Source organism: Cyprinus carpio, chromosome B21, assembly GCF_018340385.1.
Source record: "Cyprinus carpio isolate SPL01 chromosome B21, ASM1834038v1, whole genome shotgun sequence".
NCBI classification, from domain to species: Eukaryota; Metazoa; Chordata; class Actinopteri; order Cypriniformes; family Cyprinidae; genus Cyprinus; species Cyprinus carpio.
Genome location: NC_056617.1, coordinates 3,738,232 through 3,760,866, shown reverse-complemented (window position 1 = coordinate 3,760,866; position 22,635 = coordinate 3,738,232). Strand labels below are relative to the sequence as shown.

The window sequence follows — 22,635 nt, the reverse complement described above, 5'->3', positions numbered from 1 at the left end:
TTTCATATACTGATTATGCACCCATCCACTTCTTATTATAATCATTTCTTGTGTTTTCTCAGCTGTTCTTTGAAGACTAAGGAAATATGCAGAGAACAAAGTTAAAGTTGTACATGCATATATATTGAATGTGTTTGCAGTGTTACTAACTGCATGAGTATACATGTGTGTGCAGGTTCAAACCCTTCAGAGTTAGAGAGCATGCGTGATGCACTAGAGGAAGCCCAACGCTGGAACGCCTCTCTGCAAGCCAGACTGGGACAGATCCAGAACCGGGGAGGAGGGGTTGGACAAGCCAACGATACTAGTGTGTTCATGTGTCATACGTATCATTTGTCCATTCTTAATTAAATTAGTTAAGTTATTTTAGTTCATTTGACTTTAATTAATCTGATGATTTTAGTGGACACGCTGAGTTTGATTGGTGATCAGACGTCCTATATGAGTATATGTGTTGGCGAAGGGCCAGAGGAGGAGCTCCAGCACTTGACCATTGAACAGCTCAGAATAAAGGTGAGTGCCTAATCGCCAAGTGCTATGCAATTTTTGTCAATCAAAACTGAATGATTTACATTTTCCTCTTATTTTCAGGTTTTAGAGCTTCAGGCAGTCAATGCCGAACTGCAGAATAAGCTGCTTCTGACTGAGAAAGACATCGTGGGTAAAGATCCAGTAGACTATCAGAAAGAACCAGACCTAATCAACCTCTTAACTCCAGTCAAGGTATTAAAGGTCACAGTGAAATTTTTAAAAAAATATATATATTATTAGTTTTATGTCTTATATAATATTTTTGGAATACATTTGTGCAAAGCCGACATTTGTAAAATGCCAATGTAAAATGGGGCCCAATTTCTTACCTCCTTTTAACCTCTTGACCTTTAACCTCAGACCTTCTGATTGTGTGCTTTCGTGTTCCGTTTATGATTGACCTCTGTAGTTGTACTTGTACTGTAGTTGAGTTTCTAGTTTTCTAACATTAGTCAGCGGTAGGTAGGACCTTCTCTAGAAGTTTGTTTCTGTAACATGTTTGTCTGCTGAATGAGTGGTTATGTATGTGTCTGCGGTTATTTTATTTTTTCCTCCCCTCTAGTTTTCTCTTTCTTCCGTCCCTGCTAACCCCAGTTATCTCCTCTCTCTGTCTTTCTGACTTATTTTCTTACCCATGATCACCTGCAGCCGTCCCATCCTACCGTTACTGTGTGCTTTCTTTATATTCTGTTCCATTTTGGCATTTTGTGTTGTTAAGTCATGTGTCACCAAACATGCCATTACTGTAGCAAACACCGATACAGCAGAAACCAACTTCTGAAGATGATGTGACACTTATGCCACCAAACATAAAGGTAAGAGAAATGGAAATAGATCAGTCAGTTTTGAAAAATATACTGTAATCTTAAACCTCAAATTTCAATCTGGAAAACACCGTAGTCTTGTTTTGGTATTTACTGTTGTCCCATGTGTTGTTGATCTCTAAGGAGAGATGTGATGAGGCAAATCGTTCTCCAGAGGATGTTGGTGAGAGTAATCAACCATCACAGACTCAAAGAGAGAAAAGTGGAGTACAACTCACATCCAGATTCTTTAGGGATGAATCGGAAAAAGCAGAACTCCGATCCCTTCTCTCAGATTTCGGAGCGGAATCAGTCTCTCAACTCCGGTATGTTTAAGATAACTAAGTATCCACATTGTAGCTTTGTATGTCAAATAAAACTTTTAATTGTTGCAATTTGTAGGGAGCAAGTGGCCAAACTCCGGGTGGAAGCGTCTGAACTCCGTGGACTTTTGAAGGAAGAAAACGCCACTGAGTCCAAAGAAAGCGCAGAGAGTTCTGGAGAAAGCGACAGCCATGGAGACTTGCACCAAACCGTGAAGGTGCTCCGCTCAGAAGCCAGAAGTCACCGAAAGATAATTCGACTGCTAAAAGAGCAGCTGCAGCAGAACTCTGCCTCAGATGCTAGAAGTCAGCTTGACCTTAAGATGATGGGCAGCAATATGAAACAACTGCAGACAAACCATGAAGATCTGCAGAGACACACCAGCACACTGGAGAAAGAAAACAAATCAAGAGAAAGGAAAGAAATGGAGGAGAGATATGAGAGAAGAAGGCAGGGCCAAATCACCAAATCCAGCAAGAATCAGAAGCAGCACATGGCCAGACATGCAGTGAGTATCAGTCACATATGCTGCCGAAAAAACGTTGAAAGTCTAGCTTTGGTTGGTAAATGGTTGGTAACGGTTGTGGGTTCAAACCTACCAAGAAGCAATTATACCTCAGTCTTCAACTTCCGGAGCAGCCTGGAATTGGGTGCCATGTTCAAGGACTCAATAGTGGCTTATTGCATGCAGGAACTGAACAAGCAACCATCCAATTACCAACCCTATTATCCCAGGGTTGCCCAGTCCTGTTTCTGGAGATTTTCCTTCCTGAAAAGTTCAGCTCCAACCCTGATTAAACATACCTGAACTGGCTAAGTAGGATCTTCAGAAGCATTTGATAATTACACACAGGTGTTTTGGAAGCAAGGTTGGAACTGAGCTCTTCAGGTTGGTAGAGCTTTAGGAACAGGATTAGGTAACCCTGCTTTATCCAGTAGGGCTAGGTTGACAATACTGAATTCTTGATATTGATTTTAATTAACCGATAACTGTTCTTTTCATTAAGAAGAATTGACATGATTGACCTTATATATTCCCAAATGAATCTTTACTGAATCAAATCAAGAGCTTTTGAATCAAAATTGTATCTATTCATGAAACACCCAACCCTATTATCCAATATGACACACCATCCCTTCTTCCCACTTCTTCTTGCCTTTAGTGTGGAGATGCATCCAAACCGTTCTTTACTGCTTCTTTGTCTTTTTTCAAAAGTGAATAATCCGTAAAATAATCCTAATATCATTTGTTTTAGGCATATGTAAAGTCTCGGCTACCAGTACCTGTGAGACCCAGTAAGAGTTCTGGGCAGAGTTCGGAAGACCTGAGTGAGCTGAATTTAGGCCACGTTCACCTCAGAAACAAAGACTACCTGACTGGGACGGAAGAGTCTAATTACAGCACGGACAGCAAGATGTCTTCAATATCAGCTCAGCACGGAGACCTCGAATTAGACCACGTTAAAGATGCTAGGCTGAGTCCATCCGCAGGAGCAAAACGAGACACTAACATGAACGAGAATCTGGAATCCGAGCTAATGGCACAATTAGATTTGTTGAATCAAGAATGCCAAGAGAAGGAGGAGCTTATCTTCCGCCTGAGGGAACAAGTCCAGGAATGGGACGAGCTTCAGGCAGAGCTACAGGAGAAGGACAAGCTCAACCGAGAGTACCTGGAAGCTCTACAAGCGGCAGAGTCTACTATTGCGTACCTCACCGCATGCAGCTTGGACTCGGAGTGTGGAATCGGTCAAACAGGAGATGTAACCTTGCAGCAACGTTGTGCAGATCTTCAGGAGGCTGTTGAGGAGAAAGAACGATTCAACGCTCAGCTCTTGGACTGCTTGAACTCTGCAGAATCCGCCATTGCCTTGCTCCGAAATGTAAACACTGCAAGCAGCCAAATGGATCTTGGACAAGAAGACCCAAAATCACTTTGTGAGAGGTTTGAGGACTTGATTGGACAGATCAGAACTTCCCAGCAAAGCGATGGCAGGTCAAAAGACTCTCACATCCAAGAGGTTGGTCCAACACTAGGACCTGATTCTGAGTTACAGCGGCAGGTGGACTTACTGCAGGAGTCACTGTTGCAGCAGTGCAAGATGAATGCAGAGCTGCAGGAGAAGCTCTGGACTTCAGAAGCAGCTGTCAGCACCAAGCACAACAGCGCACCCACTGGTCTGGAGGGGAATTACACTTCTGCACCAGAAGAAAAGGTCCTGTCATTGCAACAGTTGACGGACTGTCTGTCTGAGTGCATAAGAGCTGCTGAAGGCGCGGTTAAGTCTATTGCAGACATTTGCTCCAAACCAAACCAGTCTCACGAGGAGATCTTGTCCAGTCCAGAGTTAAAGAAATGTCTGGAGAGGCTGCAGCATGCTCTGCTGGAGAGAGAGTCTCTGGAGGACCCAGTCTGCACTGAGAGGCACCAACAAAAGACAAGCACGCCCATTCAGAACCCTGAGAGTTCTAAACCAGAACGGCAACAGAACGTTCAGGACCCTGTGACCTCACACCAGAATCTTCATAAGAACCTCTTGATGCTTCTCCAGATTTATACTGAGCGTGCTCAGAAAATGAGCAAACTTGAGGAAGCTGTTAGTGGGCGTGGCCAAAGTGGAGGCGGTGGAGATGCACCTGGAAATGAAACTCTGGAGAGGAACGCCCAGATTGAAAGTTTGCAGAAGGCCCTGAAGGAGAAGCAGAGGGCATGTCAGAAATTAGAGGAGAAACTGGCGCTCGCTCAGTCTGTCATCGCTGTGCATGGCTCAAATAAGGAGAAAGAGTCTGATCCGTGCAAAGGTGAAAAGAACACACATGCAACACACTCAGTTGAGGGTAAACACTGCTCAAACTAGCTCTTTTTAATGCACAAAGACACTTTTTTTGTGTATAGCACATGTGATTGTACATTATTTCACCTCAGTATTTATGTCAGGGATTAAATTTTAATTTGTATAAAATTAGCTACATATTGGCATAAGGGTCTGGGACCTACGTACTTAACCTTGTAAAGACTGAAACATAAAATAATGAAATACGTTGAATATCATTTGACACATCAGGTTTTTATGACTCGTATTGTATTATATAGTGAGAAAATGGAGCTTATACTTGTGACAATTCAAAGCGGTTTATATTTATATGGCCAAAAAGATGAATTTCTGGTAGCTTGTAAATCAGTAAAACAGTATAGCAGATACTTACATAAAATGATAAAAATATAACATGTGAGACTATACCTCCCAGTAATATGTCATAGTAAGATGTGTTTAAATGCTTTGTTTCATGATCAAAGCTCTGTAGTTTCAAAATGTATAATGCAGTGCAGTCGAGTGATAATTGAGAGATGAACAAATAAACATTCAACATCCATCAAAATCCTGAAGGATCATATCTGATACATTTCAACATGATTTTCATCTCAAAATATTAATTACAATATAAAAAGTTATTCTTATGTTTACTTTATAAAAGTACTTCATATCATGTTACCCAATACCGACCTGCATTAAGTGCCATTCAGATTTATTACGGTACTATGACAGGCCTGTTGCTTGTTTTTCTGGTTGGGGCTACCGTTCTCAACCCTGCCTGTTTGCTCTAGCAACCCCTAGTGAACGGGATGATAAAGGGGTGCAAGTGGAAGCGCAGGACCTCGGGTATGAAACGAGTGGAAGGAGTGAGACGGAGTTGGAGGGCAGTAGCACAGGTAGACAGGGGAAAAACACTTGTTTTTAATAAGTCTGCATGTGAGGGTTTCTGCATGGAAAGGCAGTTTCAGAATCTCCTGTCTCCATTGATGATCCATGCAAACTGCTACTGACTGCATGATCATAATAAACTGGTGTTACGCTTTGGGTAATTTAAGGGGATAGTTCACCCAGAATTGAAAATAACATTAAATCGCACTGTTCCAAGCTTGTATAACTTTTTACTCCACTTAACACCAAAGTTTAACAGAATGATGGTGCTATTTTTTTTTCCTGTTGGTAAAAATCACAAGGGAGCGTAAACAATTTTTGGGTGCACTTGTCCTTTAACATTGGTTATGTGTTTGTCAGCATGTATTTGTGTGTGCTAAGTTTGTTTTAACATGGTTTGCACCACTTCCACTGCATGACCAATCCATCCCTGATTTAATAATGTAACTAATGTGGCATCCTTGAGGGCTGTAACCTCCTTCCACCATTGCTGTAATTAACTTAAATCCAGCTTTTTATATCTTTGTATGTGTGTTTTCTTTGTCCTCTGTGTGTTTGATGTCACTATCAGATGTGGACGGTGTTTTGCGGTTGGTTCCCACTCTGCCTCCTGTCCTCACGGGCAATCAGGACCGATTTTCTCCCGACACTACCGCTTCCAGCCCCTCGTACCCCAGCTCTCCTAGCCTGAGCTCCCCTCGACCCTCCGACCCTCACGCCGACCCCACCCTGCACATCCAGCAGCTCAGGTCACAGATCGAAGGACAAAACAAAGTCATCCAGAACCTCCAGAGGCAGCTGCGTAAGAAGTCTTTGTCGTCTGAGCTCCTGAGTGTGACCTCTGACCCCACAGCAGGTGAAGAGGAGGAGGAAACAAAGACGATGAAGGCTCAAATCGCCCAGCTGAGCACTGAGCTAGAAAGAGAGAGAACCCTGAACAGAAGCAGCCAAGCAGGCTCTCCCTCCAGGTAGCTTTCATCACCATCTTCATGATCATCATCAATAACAGTATCCTTCATCTTGTGGCTTTTTTATTAAATGTCATCCTCTCTCTCTCTTTCTCGGCAGGATTGAGTCTCTGGTCCAGTCTCAGGCCCGGGAGTTGTGTGAGCTGCGGGAACAGATCCGTGTGTCTCGTGGTTTGGGTGTGGAACAGCGTAAACAGCTGCTGGAGCTCAGAAGAGCTCTAGAGGAGTTACTTCAGCCTAATAACATGCAGTCCGCTCAGGGAACCCAGCTCAGAGAGCATCTGGATCACAGCCTGAGCCTGCTGGAGAAACTGGAGCAGGGTAAATATACACCAACACAGAGAAAACACTAATGAAGAAGGGTAGAGATGGGAAACTTTGAAGCAGAGGCAGTAATATTCCAGTGTGAACATGGCCATAAATAAACTACTATGTTGAAGTATATGTGTTTTCTGTTATCCTTTTAGTTTCTACAGGAGGGTCTGGTATGGATAATGAAGAAGAATCGGAGTCAGCGATGAAGCTCAGGTGAGAACAGCTTTCAGCTTCATATCAGATAAGAACGATGCACAAATACTGAAATCTCAAGTATGTAATAGAGGAGAAATGGAATGGAACACCGCATTAGTATGCATGGTTACACTGGTGTACACTTTAGTCTGTAGCTAATATTAGCCATTAATCCAGCTGGTGTTTGATGACATAGTCTTTGGCTTCCTCCCAACAGCGATTGTGAGTGGGTGTGGGGGGAGCTACAGTACCTGCGCTCTCTGCTAGAGGGTGTCAGAGAACGGCAGCAGCTACAGATGGTTTATTTGTGCAGGCAGAACCAGAATCTTGCCATTAGCACACAGCATTACATTGATCTGTGAGTGCTGCCTGCAAGGGCCCGTGTGCAGTGCAGTGTGATTCTTACCTCTATAATGGAAGTCTTCCTTAGAGTCATTTAGGTTTTGTTTTTGTGTATAATTTTCTCTTTGGGTGACAGTCTTTATGCCCAGATTCAGGCTCCATCCCAATTCTTATACTATCCATATTATATAGTATGAAAGATAATGATTAATGTGTCACAAATTACCAAAAGAAATGTATGTAAAAAAAAAAAAAAAAAAAAAATCATTTTTGGGGTGGAGTATCCCTTTAAGGCATAGTGTTTATTTTTTGAGATTTTTAAAGCATGCATCCATGTATGATTTTTAGACTAGTACAAGTATAGGATTTGGGGTTTAGCCTTACTCTTTCACTTCCTAATTTCCCTATTATCTTGTGTGTTGTTGTGGTATTGTTGATTTGTTTTATTGTGTCCCTCTGATAGTTTTGTTCTCTCTATAATTGTTTGTGTGTATGACAGACTCTCTGCAGAACTACAGGAGAAAGACCAGCTCATTCATTCTCTGCAACATCAACTGCAAATGCAAGTTCCCAGAATGCACCAGCACTCCGACTCTGAGATGAGTGACAGGCTGTCCAGCGATGGCACCACCTCCTTCCACGACAGCCCTCCTGCTCTCCGCAGGCATACCCCCAACAGACCTCACACAGGTAACACTCTCCTCATCAGGTGTAAGTTTTTTTCTAAATGTGTCTGTTTGTATCTCAGCTAACACATCAGAATGCCAAATTAGAACTGAATGTTTGTGAACCAATCCAGTAAAGTTCTTTAATGTTTTATCAACCTGAAACAGACTCCTTGCTAATAGATGAATGTAATCTCAGTTCAAGACGGAGCACCTTTTAAATCAAGCTGAATTATTTATCAAGTAAACCATCACATGGGGCTCTTGTTGACTTGCCAGTGACCTCTTGACCTGGAGAGGAGATGTCGACCGATAGTGGATTTTGCAGATACCGATAGCTAGGTTGGACCACACTGCCCGATACAGATTAATTAACCGATAGTTTTTAAAATGGATACTGAACAAAAACTAAAATAGTGCTTTATTTAAAAAAAAAAACAGTACTGAACCATACAAGTAGTAGTAATAATAATAATAGTAATAATAATGATACTAGTAAATGTTGAAATTAACACACTCTAACAAGGAACAATACTTACACAGCTTTCATTAATCTTAATGTTACAAATGGACTCTTATTTTAAAGCGTTACCATTTCATTTCAACAGTCATGCTTTAAGATGCACATCTTTAAATATATACACAGAGGCCATAGCATTACAATTATACCAGCACAATTCATATTCTCACACTGTAACTGCTTCTATTCTTGAACAATTAATGATTATCTAATCAATATAAAAGATCAGTGCTGAGTCTAGGAGAACTCACCGGTATCTCACACACTCCGGACGCGTCGCATTCAACTCGTGCAGCAGTCTAAAACAGTTTATTTAATCACCAAACGGACACAAGTTTACTTCAAGAATGAACAATGAGGCATAGATCAGTTTGAAGTTCAGTGTTTAAAAAATGGAGCAAATGGAAAGAGCGATCTATTTTATAGCTCTATAGATGATGCATACAGACTTTATTAGAGACACAGAAAGACAAACTTTTGGATGAAAATGCTCAATATACAATTCATTATGTACATTAACAACGATTCGGGGCAAATATAATGTAATTTAATGGAAAACTATGTGAATGACGCTCTGTGGCGCCACAGGATTTTCTGTCAGCTGCATTTAAATCCACGTCTGAAGTTTCTCGCTCTGTTCAGCGTGCAGCATCAGTGTCTAAACAAATAGCACATGCTGTCAGTGATTTCAACCACTAGAGGCCGCTCTCGCACCGAATAATGAAAACAGACCCTTCTCAGCCGCTCCAGCAACAGACGCAACCCAGAAAACTAACAGCATGGATTTTTGCAGATAACTAATTGTTCCAGCAATCAACTATCGGTGCCGATTAATCGGCCAAACCGATACATCGGTCGACCTCTTTTGATTTAGTTATATTTTCAAATAACTTTTTTATTTTTTTTTACTTTCTGTTTTCATGTTAGTAATTTTTTAGTGCTTTTGACTTTAAATTTTTTTATTAAGCTTATTTTTTTGTTTTAGTAATTATTAGTAAACTCTTATAATATTTATTAATACTTGACCTTTTTTACTTTTAGTAATTATTTTTAGTAATACAATTTTAGTTGTTTATTTTAGTATTTTAGTTTATTTTAGTAATGTTATGTGCTTTTGTTTTTATAATTTCTATTTAGGTGTTTTTTTTTTGGGGGGGGGGGGGGGTTTATTTGAGTAATTTTAGTACTTATTTCAGTCCGTTGCCATAGTAAGTTTAGTTTACATTTCTAATTTTAAGTTTTAAATTCTGTTTGTTGGTGTGATGCATAATTACAATATTACAGCAAAACATTTTTATTATTTATCACTGATTGTGTCTTTTGAGGTGTTTTAGTCAAACCATGTTTGCTGTCTTGATTAAATATGCATTTATCTATTTTCGATAATCTGTGGTCTTGTTGTCGTGTAGTGAAACAGCAGGAGCTGAGGCTGGTGTCCTCTTACTAGCCCTTACAGATGCATTATTCAGTATGCTCTTCACTAAAAGTATTGGCACAAGATGCTGGATTAACACTCATAGCACTACACTAGCAAACAGAAGGAATTTGTTACTCCTGATCTCTCTTCAGAACGGCCTGGTTCAGGTTTCCCAGCATCTGGGACACAATAGATCAAGAGATTGGAGATGTATTCAGTGAACACCTGATGGACTGCACCATATTTGCAGGTTATTTAGCCCTAACGCTCTTAGAGACGAGAGTATCTAATGTTAAGCTGAATTGTCGTTTAGACAGGATATACGTTTGTGAGAATGTTACAGATGTGCTAAACTTTCCACTGGATTGAAACTATCCTGAGATCTGGCGTTTTAGTGAGATCAGGTCTAGGTTAACAGTAGCTCGGCTCTGGACATGAGTGAACAAATTGTGCTCCACAACGCCGTCTCTCGTAACATATAGAAAAAAGCTCAAAAACTCCAAAAAAAAAGATAAAAATTTTTTAGCATTAATGTCCAGTCCTGCTGATTCCTTGCTGTCTTGAATTATAGGTTAGGCTTTAGTAACAGAAGTTGATGTTTGTACCAGTGTTATTTTAGCACTATGTATGTACTATTTCAATATTTTTATTTTTGTGTATTTGTGTTTTACAGATTGTTTCAAATTCTATATTTATGTGCTTTATTATTTTTAATATTTCTGTTTAGCTTAATATTATTATTCCCATTTTAGTGTTAGGTGCATAGTACTTTAATTTATTTAAGCAACATTTCTATTTCTAAAATTTATATTTTATTTCAACTTTAATTGCCATATAGTTTTGGATTTAGTTAATGATTAAATTGGTAGCAATATTTGAAACTGTGTTTTAAGACATTAAGCTCAACCTGAAGTCAAATTAACAGTTTACTTTATTAATAAGTGTCCCCTTATTGTGCTTTGTTCAGCAGTGCATGTTATTATAAAGACACAAAATATTGCTTTCATTATCATAAAAAGTATTTATAATGTAGATTTCTGAAGGATCATGTGACACTGTAGACTGGACTAATAATGCTGAATATTCAGCTTTAATCACAGCAATAAAATACATTTTAAAATATATCCAAATAGACAACTGTTTTTTTAAATTGTAATATTTCACAATATTACTGCTTTTAAATAAATGCAGCCTAGGTGAGCAGAAAAGACCCCAAACTGTTGAATGCTGATGTGTCTAATATACCTCATACTTCATTTAATACAATTGAATGACAGCAAAGGAGACATGCACAAAATTGCCGTTTTTGTGCTCAAAATTCACCAAAAATAATTAAATAAGTTATGTGCAAAATGACTTTATGGCTCATGCTTATTCTTGTATGCAGTTGTAAACTAATCTGTTTTGCCGTTTCTTGCAGGGCTGAAGGCAACCAATGGCGATGCATTTTCAGATACACGGCTGGTTTCTGGGGACGTGGACGATGATGGAGAGGGGAGTGTCCGAATGCTGCAGAGGGAAAATGGCCGTCTCCAGGAGCAGCTGAGAAGCAGTGAGGAACTGAATGCTACACTTTGCAGTGAGCTGGACCTCACTCGATCTGTCCTGAAGCACAAACCACAGAGCCAGACCGAAGACAAGCAGCCGGAGCAGCAGAACACGCCAGCGAGCAGGACCATCAACTCAGGTCGAGTCAGAGAGATATAACGTTATAGTATGCAAGTAGCTGCAGCATTGACTTCATCCACATACTTATTTTCTTTCTTTCTTTCTTAGATCTGTTAGCAGAACACCTGCAGGAGATCCGAGCGTTGCGTCTGCGTCTTGAAGAGACGATTAGAACCAACGAGAGACTCCGAGAACAGTTAGAAAGAAAGTTACAGGAAGCTGAAAAAGACTCAGGTGAACAGACAAACTCGTATGCATTAATTTCATGTTTTAAGTGGTTTACAAGGCTCCTCAGATCTTCAGATCACTCGATATGTGAGTGTTTGTTTATGTGATCAACAGCCACCAACATCTTCATCACTGGTTCTGAAGATCAGACTCACATCAGCAGTGAACTTCACTTCCTCCTCGCCCAAAACCACACACTCAAAGAGCAGCTCAACCAGGGAGCACGAGGTAGCATGGGCTCTATACTGTTAAAACTACTTACTAGATGTGATCTGTTAGCTGTTGTCACAGATGTGTGTGTGTGTTTTAAACAGATAAACAGAAGGAGAACGACCACCTGAGGGAGACTTTGGCCCGACGAACAGCTAAACTAGAGCTGAGCAGAAAAGAGTGTGAAACACTGAAACAGGAGAAAACGCAACTACAGGACAATCTGTACAGGTAACACATATACAGCACATCCATCTACAGGAAAATGTGTTTCTTATAAAAGAGATCAGCTGCAGATACACACAGTGATCTTGTATCGTGTTATGTGTGTGTTTTTGTATCATGTGTCATTCGCCTGTGTAATGAGTTGCTTTAATTATTGCAATTATTTGTAATCCAGGAGGTAAATGTGTAATTGGCTAATGAGTTTCATGTTACAAAGACACACACTCATTATGTCGTCCCTGAATTTTTTAGTTGTTGCACATCAGTGTTTCCTACGTCTCCATTTACATTTACAAGTATCTTTAACTAGGAACAACCAGTTAATATTTAAACGGTTTTAAAGCTTACGAACATTTGAGCTCACAGCATTTCTCACCTGCTAAATGCCAGTTTTGAGTCTGATTTGATTTTCTGAGTGGTTCAGTTGTTAATGCGGTAAGCTTTGGGACTAAATCAGTAAGTGATTCAGTTGTTGATGCAGAAAATGTTCTGATTCTGTGAGACAGTTGTTAATGCAGTAAGCATTCTCAATGATTCAGGGAAGTGATTTAGTTGCTGATGCACTAATTGTTCTGATTCAGTAAGTGATTCAGTTTCTAATGCAGTAATCATTCTGACCAGTCCAGTTAAGTTATTTTTTTAATGCAGTAGGCCTAGTGAGTGACTATAATCGTTCTGAGTGATTTAGTAAATGATTGTTTTTAATGTTGTAATCTTTCTGACTGATTCAGTGATTCAGTTATTAATGCAGTAATTGCTCTGACTGATTCAGTGATTCAGTTATTAATGCAGTAATTGCTCTGACTGATTCAGTGATTCAGTTATTAATGCAGTAATTGCTCTGACTGATTCAGTGATTCAGTTATTAATGCAGTAATTGCTCTGACTGATTCAGTGATTCAGTTTTAAATGCAGTTATTTTTCTGGCTGATTCAGTGATTCAGTTTTAAATGCAGTAATCTTTCTGACTGATTCAGTGATTCAGTTATTAATGCAGTAATTGCTCTGACTGATTCAGTGATTCAGTTATTAATGCAGTAATTGCTCTGACTGATTCAGTGATTCAGTTATTAATGCAGTAATTGCTCTGACTGATTCAGTGATTCAGTTTTAAATGCAGTTATTTTTCTGGCTGATTCAGTGATTCAGTTTTAAATGCAGTTATTTTTCTGGCTGATTCAGTGATTCAGTTATTAATGCAGGTAATTTTTCTGGCTGATTCAGTGATTCAGTTATTAATGCAGTAATTGCTCTGACTGATTCAGTGATTCAGTTTGCTCTGAATGCAGTGATTCAGTTATTAATGCAGTAATTGCTCTGACTGATCAGTGATTCAGTTTTAAATGCCAGTTATTTTTCTGGCTGTGATTTAAATGACAGTTATTTTTTCTGAGATCAGTGATTCAGTTATTAATGCAGTAATTGAGAGTTGTTCAGTGAGTGAGCGAGTTAATGCAATAAGCATTCTGACTGAATACAGTTGTTAATTCAGTAATTGATTCTGTGAGAGTTGTTCAGTGAGTGAGCGAGTTAATGCAATAAGCATTCTGACTGATTCAGTCTGCAGTTCAGTTGTTGATGCAGTAATCTTTCTGACTTTTTGGTTGAGTTAATTTTTTAAATGCAGTTATTGTTTGCACTCATTCATTGAGTTGGTTGTCCGACAAATTCAAATCTATTTGATTCAGACTAATTTGCAAATTGGTGTGACTGATTCAAATAAAAAGAATCATCTAAAAAGAACAATTTGTTTGACATCGAACATGGTCGCTGTTGCACTGTATGTTAGTTTTGCATGCAACCAGTGAGGACAACATAAAGTTATTTTGAGCGTGCACTGATGTGTGTGTGTGTGTGTGTGTGTGTGTGTGTGTGTGTGTGTGTTTCAGGTTGCAGTGTGAGAACAGTCATCAGAGGCAGCAGTTGTGTGATACCCAGAAGCTCTTGCAGTCTGTGCGTGTGGAGCTGCAGGTGCATGAGCACATGAAGAACTCCACACACACTCACACAGGTGCGTTGACACACTCGTGATGCCTGAACGTGCTGTTGAGGAAGGTTTGAGACTCTGATGCTATCTGTGTGTGTGTGTGTGTGTTCAGGTGAGGGCCGTGGCTCTGGATCTCAGAGCGGTTCAGCGGCGGATCTGAGCGAGCTGTTGGCTGAGATCAGACAGCTGCGTATTCAACTGGAGAGAAGCATCCAGATCAACACCACACTGAGACAGAGACTGGAACAACAGCTGCTGACCCACACTGACCCCAGATCAACCATCAACATCAACTACCTGCTGCCCAAAACAGGTACACACACACACACAGTGCCTTTATTTGAGATGCATTCATTATTGGAGAGTAGTTTTGTTAAAGCATTAAATCTGAGAGGTTACAGTGATATTTAAACCAATGTAACACAAGTGACAGTGCAGTAGCAAAACAAAGTCTTTAGTAAATACTAGTAATTGGTAGAGACAGATTCAAGAAAACAATCATTAAAACAAAAGACAAAAATTTTCTTGTTTCTTGTTTTATTTTCATTCTTTCTTTAATTGTTTTTTTTTTTCATTGTTTTTTTTTCTTTTTTCTTGTTTTGCTCTTTCTATTGTCCTGTCATTCTTTCAATCTATTTTTTCGTTTTTTCTTCCTTTTCAATTTTTTCGGTCTTTCTTTTAAATGTATTCGTTTTTATTTCTGTGTGGTTTTGTTCTTTCTTTATTTCTTTGTGGTTTTCTCTTTCTGTCATTCTTGTTTTTTTGGTCTATCGTTTGTTCTTTTAGTTCTTTTCTTTCGCTCATTCTTTCTTTCGATCTGTCTTTTGTTTGTTTGTTCTTTTTTGTTCATTTTTCTTTTCTCTTTATTTCCTTTCTTTCAATCTTTCCTTTCCCTTTTGTTCTTTTTTGTTTTATTTAATTTTTTCAGTTTATCTTACTTTTTCCTCCTATTTATTCTTCCATCCATTCTTCTTTCTTTTAACAACCCAGAAATGAAATACGGAAAATGCGGTTTCTTCTTTAATGGTTCAAACTATGATGAATAGAATAAGCAGACACAAACTAATTTTCATTATTCACAATTCGTATTTCATAAAAAATCGTAAAAATGATATAAAGCTTGTTTTTCAATGTATATAAATGCTAAATTTAATTTCTACCATTTTTTACTGTCTTTATACAAACGCTAGCGCCCTCTCGCTCTACTGACGTAGCTACCATAACTGTTTTATAAAAACTTTTAGCGTCAATATTTTTATGATCTTAAACATACTGTACACATACTGGTAAAAATAAATAAATAAATAAATAAATTAATAAAAAATAAAAACCGTATAGCCTGAATGCACTGTAAGTCGCTTTGGATAAAATTGTATGCTAAATGCATTAATGTAAATGTAAATGATCTTAAAGTGCCCCTATTATGCCATTTCTAAGGTTCCTAGTGTTGTTTTGGGAGTCTTCTACAATAGGTTTACATGCATGCAAGGTCAAACAACCCTTTCGTTTTCTCAGAATATGCATTTAATATCACCCTCATTTTCCAACGATTCTCAAACGATTTGTTCGAAGCAGTTCTAAGATTCAGTCTCTCTAAACCCATAGCTCCTATGGTCAAGCCTCATTGATTATAACTGATTTTTGAGATCGGGATTAAACTGAAATGAATGACAGCTTTATAATTATTATAGGGAGCGCAGAGCGCGCTTTCTTGGCCAATTTATTCAGAATTTCAATAAATTTAGTTTTTCATGATGCTGTTGGACTAGTGACAGCTGCACGCTGCAAACATCTGCATATAGACTGCAACCAAAATGGTCGCATTTTTCACAGTTTTTTGAGAATGTGCGAGTTTAGATTTGACGTGGTCGCATTTGTGCTAGTGCATGGTCTGCCCTGCTCCAAAGCATCTGCTCCATACTGTAGCAGGAGTCAGATTTCACTGATCACATGAAGAGAGGCGCTTTCAGTGACTGGTATGGTTTATACTTGCAGCATCAGCACGAGCGCGAAGGTGCGAGCAACGCTCGGCAAAAAATGACGCAAATATTAAGGAAATGATGGAAGACGGCGGATTTGGATTTCACACTAAAACAAAATAAAAGACTGCTTCATAAACCAGAGAAGGTGAACATGTTGGTATTCTTGTGGAAACAACAACAACAACAAAAACATGCAAGTCCTGTCAGCGACAGCCAGTTTAGTTTCACTTTCTTTTTGTTTTCAAAAAGCTTGTTATCTTTGCTGTTTACCTCAGTTACGCCATGGAGGCTTTCTTTATTATTATTTGTTGTTGTTGTTGTTTGTTTTTTATTTATTTATTTGATTCCTGGCTGTTTGCTAAACATTCTGTAATTTATTAGTCTGTGTATATAACAGCATGTGGAGCCATGCCTCATCTTACTAGTTTTTGTTAATAAACGTTAGGCTATCTCGTTTGTCATTATAGCTTATATATATATATTATAGTTTTATTGTTGTTGTGCTTTTTAATTAAGTATAACAATTAATCAAACTTTTGTTTTAGTCTTAAAAAATGAAAAGTGTATAGATATAGCCTAAGCAAAACAGACAATTATCTTTTCTTGTAAAAACGTGACACAAAGATCGCTAATTCGAAGTGAAAGCGTCCAAAGTCTGACTTATAACACAGCAAAAGAGGAATTCCCATTCACAAAATTTCAATCACAAATGATACTGATGAAAAAGAACGGGTTGAATGTTGGAACACTCGTTACCATAACTATAAACTATGATAAAAGTTAATCAGCATGCATTGATTAATGCCATGCTGTAGCAAAAAAAAAAACAACAAAAAAAAAAACCTGCGACCAAATGATGTGCTCCTGCGACCAACTGAGAAAGTCGAAAAAACAGAGACCAGTGGGAAGAACGAGTCTAGAGCCCTGTGGCCTAAACACGGCATTATGCGAATGCCACTATCAGTGAACAGGGCAAAAAATATGTCAAAATGTATAAGGTATGTGTAGCCTACACATTGTAGCCTACTGTACGTGCATTGAGCGACCATGAATGGGTCCTCGCCAATAACCCATACAGCACACAAAGTTATGACAAAATTATATCCCAATATATAATTTTATGATGATAGATTTCCCAGGATTCTGCAATGTCTATTTTAAAAATAATATCTGTATCAAGTCTTTGCATTGTTCCAAAGACGGCTCTAGTTCTCAACTGAATGTGCGGGAGAAGCATCACTAAATTTGGCCAAAGAAAACTTGTTAAAATCGACATTTTTCTATATTAATTTGTGCATTTTTCAAATGTTCATTAAAAGTGCAAAAAAATCATTAACAAAAATCTGAAAAGAAGTCAATATTTTACGTTTTCGGGCAGCATTTTGTGTGTGTACGGTTCTAATTTCAATTTTGGTTTTCAGCATAGCATTTAAAAATACAATAACCGTTCATTTTTCGTTTTTTCCGTCATGGTTAAAAAACGAAAAACGAATGGACGCAAAAGTACACGGACCCTTTTGATATGTCTTGTTCTTTTTTGTCATTCTTTAGAAATTTCATTCTTTTTATGTCTTTCACCTTCTTTCTTTCTTTTTCTCAGATGAAGCTGGTAAATCAGATGTTCTTCACTTACATACAGACGCTGCACATGGTACGCATCTTTGACCTTTTCTGTTGTTTGTGTGATTAAAAAGATATTGATCAGTTTATGAACAGATTTACATTGCAGTGATGAATCTAAAGAGCATGAAAGTGAATTAGAAATTGCAGCCTGTTTATAGAACAAATTATGAATTACGTTGTTTATACATCAGTAGTATTTGTTTTAGTGGCATTTTGTAGGTTTGTCAATAAGATAATTATTAAATACTATTTATCATTGTCATTGTCAGCCATTGTTCATATACTTTATATATATTCTTTTAGTAAAATAAAATAATTAATTTTGTTTTATCTAAATAAAAAGAGAATAAAACTAAAAACATTAAGATGCATTACAGTAATGAGCTTGCAGTTGGTGCTTAATTGAGAATAAAATCACAAAATCTTTATGGTTCTAAAAATAGGCTTGAGTTTTCTTTATGCACTTTTAGTCACTTTGGATAAAAGCGTCTGCTAAATGTAAATGAAAATGTTCTTTTGTATGTGACTCCCAAGTTATTTTTGTGAAGTTTGCTCATAAACCCTGAAAATGAAATGGTCATTTCCACTTGTGTTTGTGTTCAGACAGCGGTAGCTCAGTGGACTCTGGTTCCCACGCTCCGTCCCGCCTGGTCCCGGGTCACCGGCTGTGGGCGGACAGACGCGGGCGTCACGTTCTGGGTCTGATCGAGGACTATAACGCCCTGCGCAAACAGATCAGTGAAGCCAAGAGGCTCACTGCAGATCTGGACACACAGATACACGACTGCGGCCGGGTGAGAACACACACACTCTCACTCAGTCTGGTGTGTGTTAGGGTCATGTTTCAGCACTGAATGTGTTTCCTGTGGTGTGTGTCAGGCTGCGGATCAGCTGAAGAGCGTCTCTGGCAGTGTGAACACTATGCAGCAGGTTCTGGAGGAGGCAGCTCGGCTTCTCAAACTGCTCTGGAGAGTCTCACTACCCTCAGGAGACACCACACACACTCAACAGGTAACATGAGGTTTTTATTTAGATAAAGCTTAAATATAGGGTGTATCCACACCAGGAAAGTCTGCTAGTTCACTTGTTTTGGTCAGAACCAAATACAATGTTGATTTAAAAATTTTTTTTGGTGTGGTTCGCTTTCATACTACCCTTTTTGCAAGTGAACAAGAAATTGTAAACACAACCATGTGTGGCAGAACTGAAGAGACGCTGTACAAGATGCAGCTTGTGCGTGCACTTCAGGTGTGAGTCAGAAAGCAAGACGAGACGGCAAAGAGTCGTTTTCTGCAACTTATTGCACTTAACTCTTTTTAACGTCAAGCAATTCTGTGCTATATACGTCGAACCAAAACTTTGACCTTTTGCAACGTTTTGATTTAAGTAGCATATTATTAAAATGATTCAGATATCGCACGCCCTTGTGATATGCATATTGCGATAATTACATTTGCAATATTTCGATATATCGTGCAGCCCTAGTAACCGACATTAAATGCATCATGAAATGTTCCTTTCGTTTTGATAAAAATATAATAAAATGTTACCATCAATAAGTGTGAACTTTATTTATGTGAAATAAAATGCTTTTCAGGAAAATAAACTTCACTTAACTGTTGGCTTATAGGCAAAAAATAAAAATAAAAAATACAATGTTGACATTGTATAATCAAGTTATTTTTTAACAATTTGATTATTCTGTGAAATAAAATACATCTTGTAATATAGTGTAGTATACTAAATTATTTATAAGATGAAATAATTAAATACATGTTGAAGTGTTCCTATCATTAAATAAAAATACAATAAATTGTGACCAGAAACAAGGTGTGAAATAAAAATATAATAAAGTGTGACTATAAATAAGGTGTGAAATTAATCACTTTTAATTAAAATGGTTCAAATTGATAGAAATGCAGTGGAATGAAATTCTTTCACTAAGAAATAAACCCTCATACCAACAAACCTCACAATAATTTATAATTCACACACAATCAATTATAATTCAGTGATTATCTGAAACTTTGTTAGTATAACCATTGCCAGCAGTACTGTGCTAACTGTGTCCCGTTTGTCTGTGTGTGTGTGTGTGTGTGTGTGTGTGTGTCATCAGGAGGAGCTGCTGAAGAGTGAGATCAGTCGTCTGAAGACTCGTCTGTCTCAGCAGGAGCGGATGTTGAGCGGAGCTGTCAAACGCCTCAGATCCTCCAACCAGCTGAAAGAGGGCGTGGAGCGCGTCATCATCGACCAGCGTAAGAGAGCAGCACACACACACACACACTCACTCATGCAGAGTCAACCAACACTGATGTGTGTGCCGTGTTTCTGCAGTGTCTCTGACTCACGGCGTGCTGAAGAGAGCCAGAGGAAACCTGGAGGTGCGTTACCCTTGTGTTCTTTGACATGCATTCGGTGCAGTAGAGTAAACCAAACTCTCTGCTCAGCCTGCGGAAAATTAATCGAGGCTTCCACAAAAATATAAAGCAGCACAACTGTTTTCTTGAGCAGCAAAATCAGCATATTAGAATGATTTCTGAGGGATGATATGACACTAAAGACCGAAGTAATGAGGCTGAAAATTCAGCTTTGATCACAGGAATAAAGTATTTACAATATATTCAAATTCAAACACTCATTTTAAATTACAATAATATTTCACAGTATTACTGTTTTTACCTTATTAATAAATGCAGACTTAGTGATCAGAGGAGACTTCTTTCAAAAACATAAAAAAAAAAAAAATGTTGCACATGATGGTCACAACGAGGATGTGATGCAACTGAATGACATAGAATAAAAAAATAAAAATGCTTTTTGGACCCAAAGTATTCGAGCAGAGTTTTGAAGGTAATTTTTGTCATTATGCAAAAAAACTTTTTTTTTTTTAATCAGACTTAGTGTACTATTTAATAAACACTATAAAATAAATATAGTTTAATCATTTAAAATAAATAATAATTTAAAAAGTTTAATTGCATTTCGGTTAAATGGATTTACTTATTTATAAAATAAAATAATAATAAAAATAAAATAAACCTCAAAATTATATATAATACACTTAAAAACACAAAAAAAAAATTAAAAAAAAAAAGTTATGAAACAAAATAACAAAATAAAAAAAAAAATACTTGCAAACATACTACAAGTTATACATATGTTTTTTGGATGTCAGAATTAATTTATTGGCATATTAAAATAAAAAATAATAATAATCACAAGACACTACTGTGGGCTCAGTATGACATTTATTTTCTAACTTTTTTTTTTTTTTTTTTGGCTACAACGTAAAGTACCTCTAAAATATTTTGCTTTAATGTTCTGTTGTCCTGAACGTTTCTTTGTAAAGAACATTTATCTGAATATATTTTCATTTTTAAAAAAAACCTTTCTCTTTCCTGTCTTCATGATATTAATGCTCTGCCGCTGTGGTTTATTCACCTGTCTTTCAGTCTAACTATCTGAATGTTTTTGGGCTGAAGGGGCTGCAGGTGGAAGGTTAGTTTAATGACGGCTCGTGTGTTTGTGTGCTTTCAGAAGCAGATCTGTTTCATTGCTTGACAATCACTGCACGTTACTGCTCTCTTTCCTTTATTTTTTTGCTTGCATTTGTTTAAACCCCAGTGGCCTGAATGAAGAGTTTTACTCCATGTCTCTGCTGTGTTTGTCTGAAGGGGTTTTATTTCAGGCTTGAGATGCTCTGCATGGATTTGCTTGCTTGTTTGGCTCCCAACACATCTCTGATAGTTTTACCCGACTGTGTTTCTGCAGGACGTCCCACTGAATGGCCAGTGACCAATCAGCAGACAGGGGGCGTGGCCTGTCCTCAGCAACGTTCAGGCAGAGGCTCAGCCTGCAGTGAAAACTCCTCCCACTGCAGCTGTTAGAAACTTCACACTGACTCCAGATCAGGACTGTTGATTCCTAACATGGTTTTCTTTTAATCTGCGTTCTTAATTTATTACTCGAGGTACGCTGATGCAGAAGTATTTGCACATATACAGTGAGCATTTAACCGTGTAAAAGGGAATGTTTTTTAATAGCGGAAGAGATTTTCTCCTGTAAATACATTGATCTTTAGTTTTATACTGGTTTTAGACAGTCTCTTGTTCACTGCTGGTCTCCTGTGATGCCATATTATCCCACTAAAGATCTAATATTTTGATGTAAATGAGTGGTACATGTACATTAAATGAGCGCATGGTTTACTGTAGCACTGTGTTTAAAGTAAACATATAAACCCTCATAAAACAGTCTCTCTGCTTTCATGGTAAACCGGTTTGAATGATACTGGACTAAACGACGTTAGATTTTATACAACTACTCAACCTTTACAGCAAGACTTCAGTTAGATTTTATTGTATATTTGCTATATATTTACATTGGAAAAATGAGTGGTGAAACTTTAAAAATCTTATTTTAGCAAGGTTTCTCATTCACTAAATTTTTCAGTTAAAGTTTTTATTAGTAAGCCTATTAAATTTGCCTATAAAAATTTTTTATTGGAAATTTTAATGGAATAAACAAATCAAGGCTGAATGTGAATTATCCATTTCTACAATGACATCCATAATATCACAGCACTAAATTTATTGTATGTTACTGTATAATAAATTATACATTTAACCAAAACAAAACTGTTGTCATGCATGAACAAAACTAGCAACATATGAATATAAAAGACATCAGCCAGCCTCATAAATTATTTTTTTTAAAACATAATTAGGTTTGTATACATTTATAAATACATGATTGCTTACTATTGTGCATGTTTGTTTTGTAAAGTTTATACATTTTAAAAAAAAATAATGTATTTGTTGACGTTAATGTAGCCCATCAGAACATTATTTTAGATTAAACAAAACTTTGTTATATATAATGATAATGCATGATCTTAAGCACAGACCCTTAGCATTTAAAGTAATATA

General features: G+C 37.7%; 1 protein-coding gene across 6 annotated transcripts in view; it reads left to right on the top strand.

The window, feature by feature from the left end:
• Window positions 1-21,958, top strand: part of LOC109101457 (CDK5 regulatory subunit-associated protein 2-like) — a 41,041-nt gene extending 19,083 nt beyond the window's left edge. For 5 of the 6 annotated variants that reach the window (XM_042747616.1, XM_042747614.1, XM_042747615.1 and 2 more), the window contains exons 26-50: window positions 176-307; window positions 404-513; window positions 592-723; window positions 1,281-1,346; window positions 1,479-1,660; window positions 1,737-2,166; window positions 2,915-4,460; window positions 5,266-5,370; window positions 5,934-6,330; window positions 6,431-6,651; window positions 6,798-6,858; window positions 7,682-7,872; window positions 11,205-11,471; window positions 11,561-11,686; window positions 11,795-11,908; window positions 11,995-12,121; window positions 14,005-14,126; window positions 14,215-14,415; window positions 17,685-17,735; window positions 18,311-18,501; window positions 18,587-18,718; window positions 19,824-19,962; window positions 20,042-20,088; window positions 21,160-21,205; window positions 21,479-21,958. In XM_042747616.1, the coding sequence (XP_042603550.1) occupies window positions 176-307; window positions 404-513; window positions 592-723; window positions 1,281-1,346; window positions 1,479-1,660; window positions 1,737-2,166; window positions 2,915-4,460; window positions 5,266-5,370; window positions 5,934-6,330; window positions 6,431-6,651; window positions 6,798-6,858; window positions 7,682-7,872; window positions 11,205-11,471; window positions 11,561-11,686; window positions 11,795-11,908; window positions 11,995-12,121; window positions 14,005-14,126; window positions 14,215-14,415; window positions 17,685-17,735; window positions 18,311-18,501; window positions 18,587-18,718; window positions 19,824-19,962; window positions 20,042-20,088; window positions 21,160-21,205; window positions 21,479-21,594 (5,252 nt within the window). In that variant the 3' untranslated portion in view covers window positions 21,595-21,958. The remainder of the gene's footprint in view (window positions 1-175; window positions 308-403; window positions 514-591; window positions 724-1,280; window positions 1,347-1,478; window positions 1,661-1,736; window positions 2,167-2,914; window positions 4,461-5,265; window positions 5,371-5,933; window positions 6,331-6,430; window positions 6,652-6,797; window positions 6,859-7,681; window positions 7,873-11,204; window positions 11,472-11,560; window positions 11,687-11,794; window positions 11,909-11,994; window positions 12,122-14,004; window positions 14,127-14,214; window positions 14,416-17,684; window positions 17,736-18,310; window positions 18,502-18,586; window positions 18,719-19,823; window positions 19,963-20,041; window positions 20,089-21,159; window positions 21,206-21,478) is intronic. The other variant, XM_042747619.1, reaches the window with a different exon arrangement.
• The last annotated feature ends 677 nt before the right edge of the window (window positions 21,959-22,635 follow it).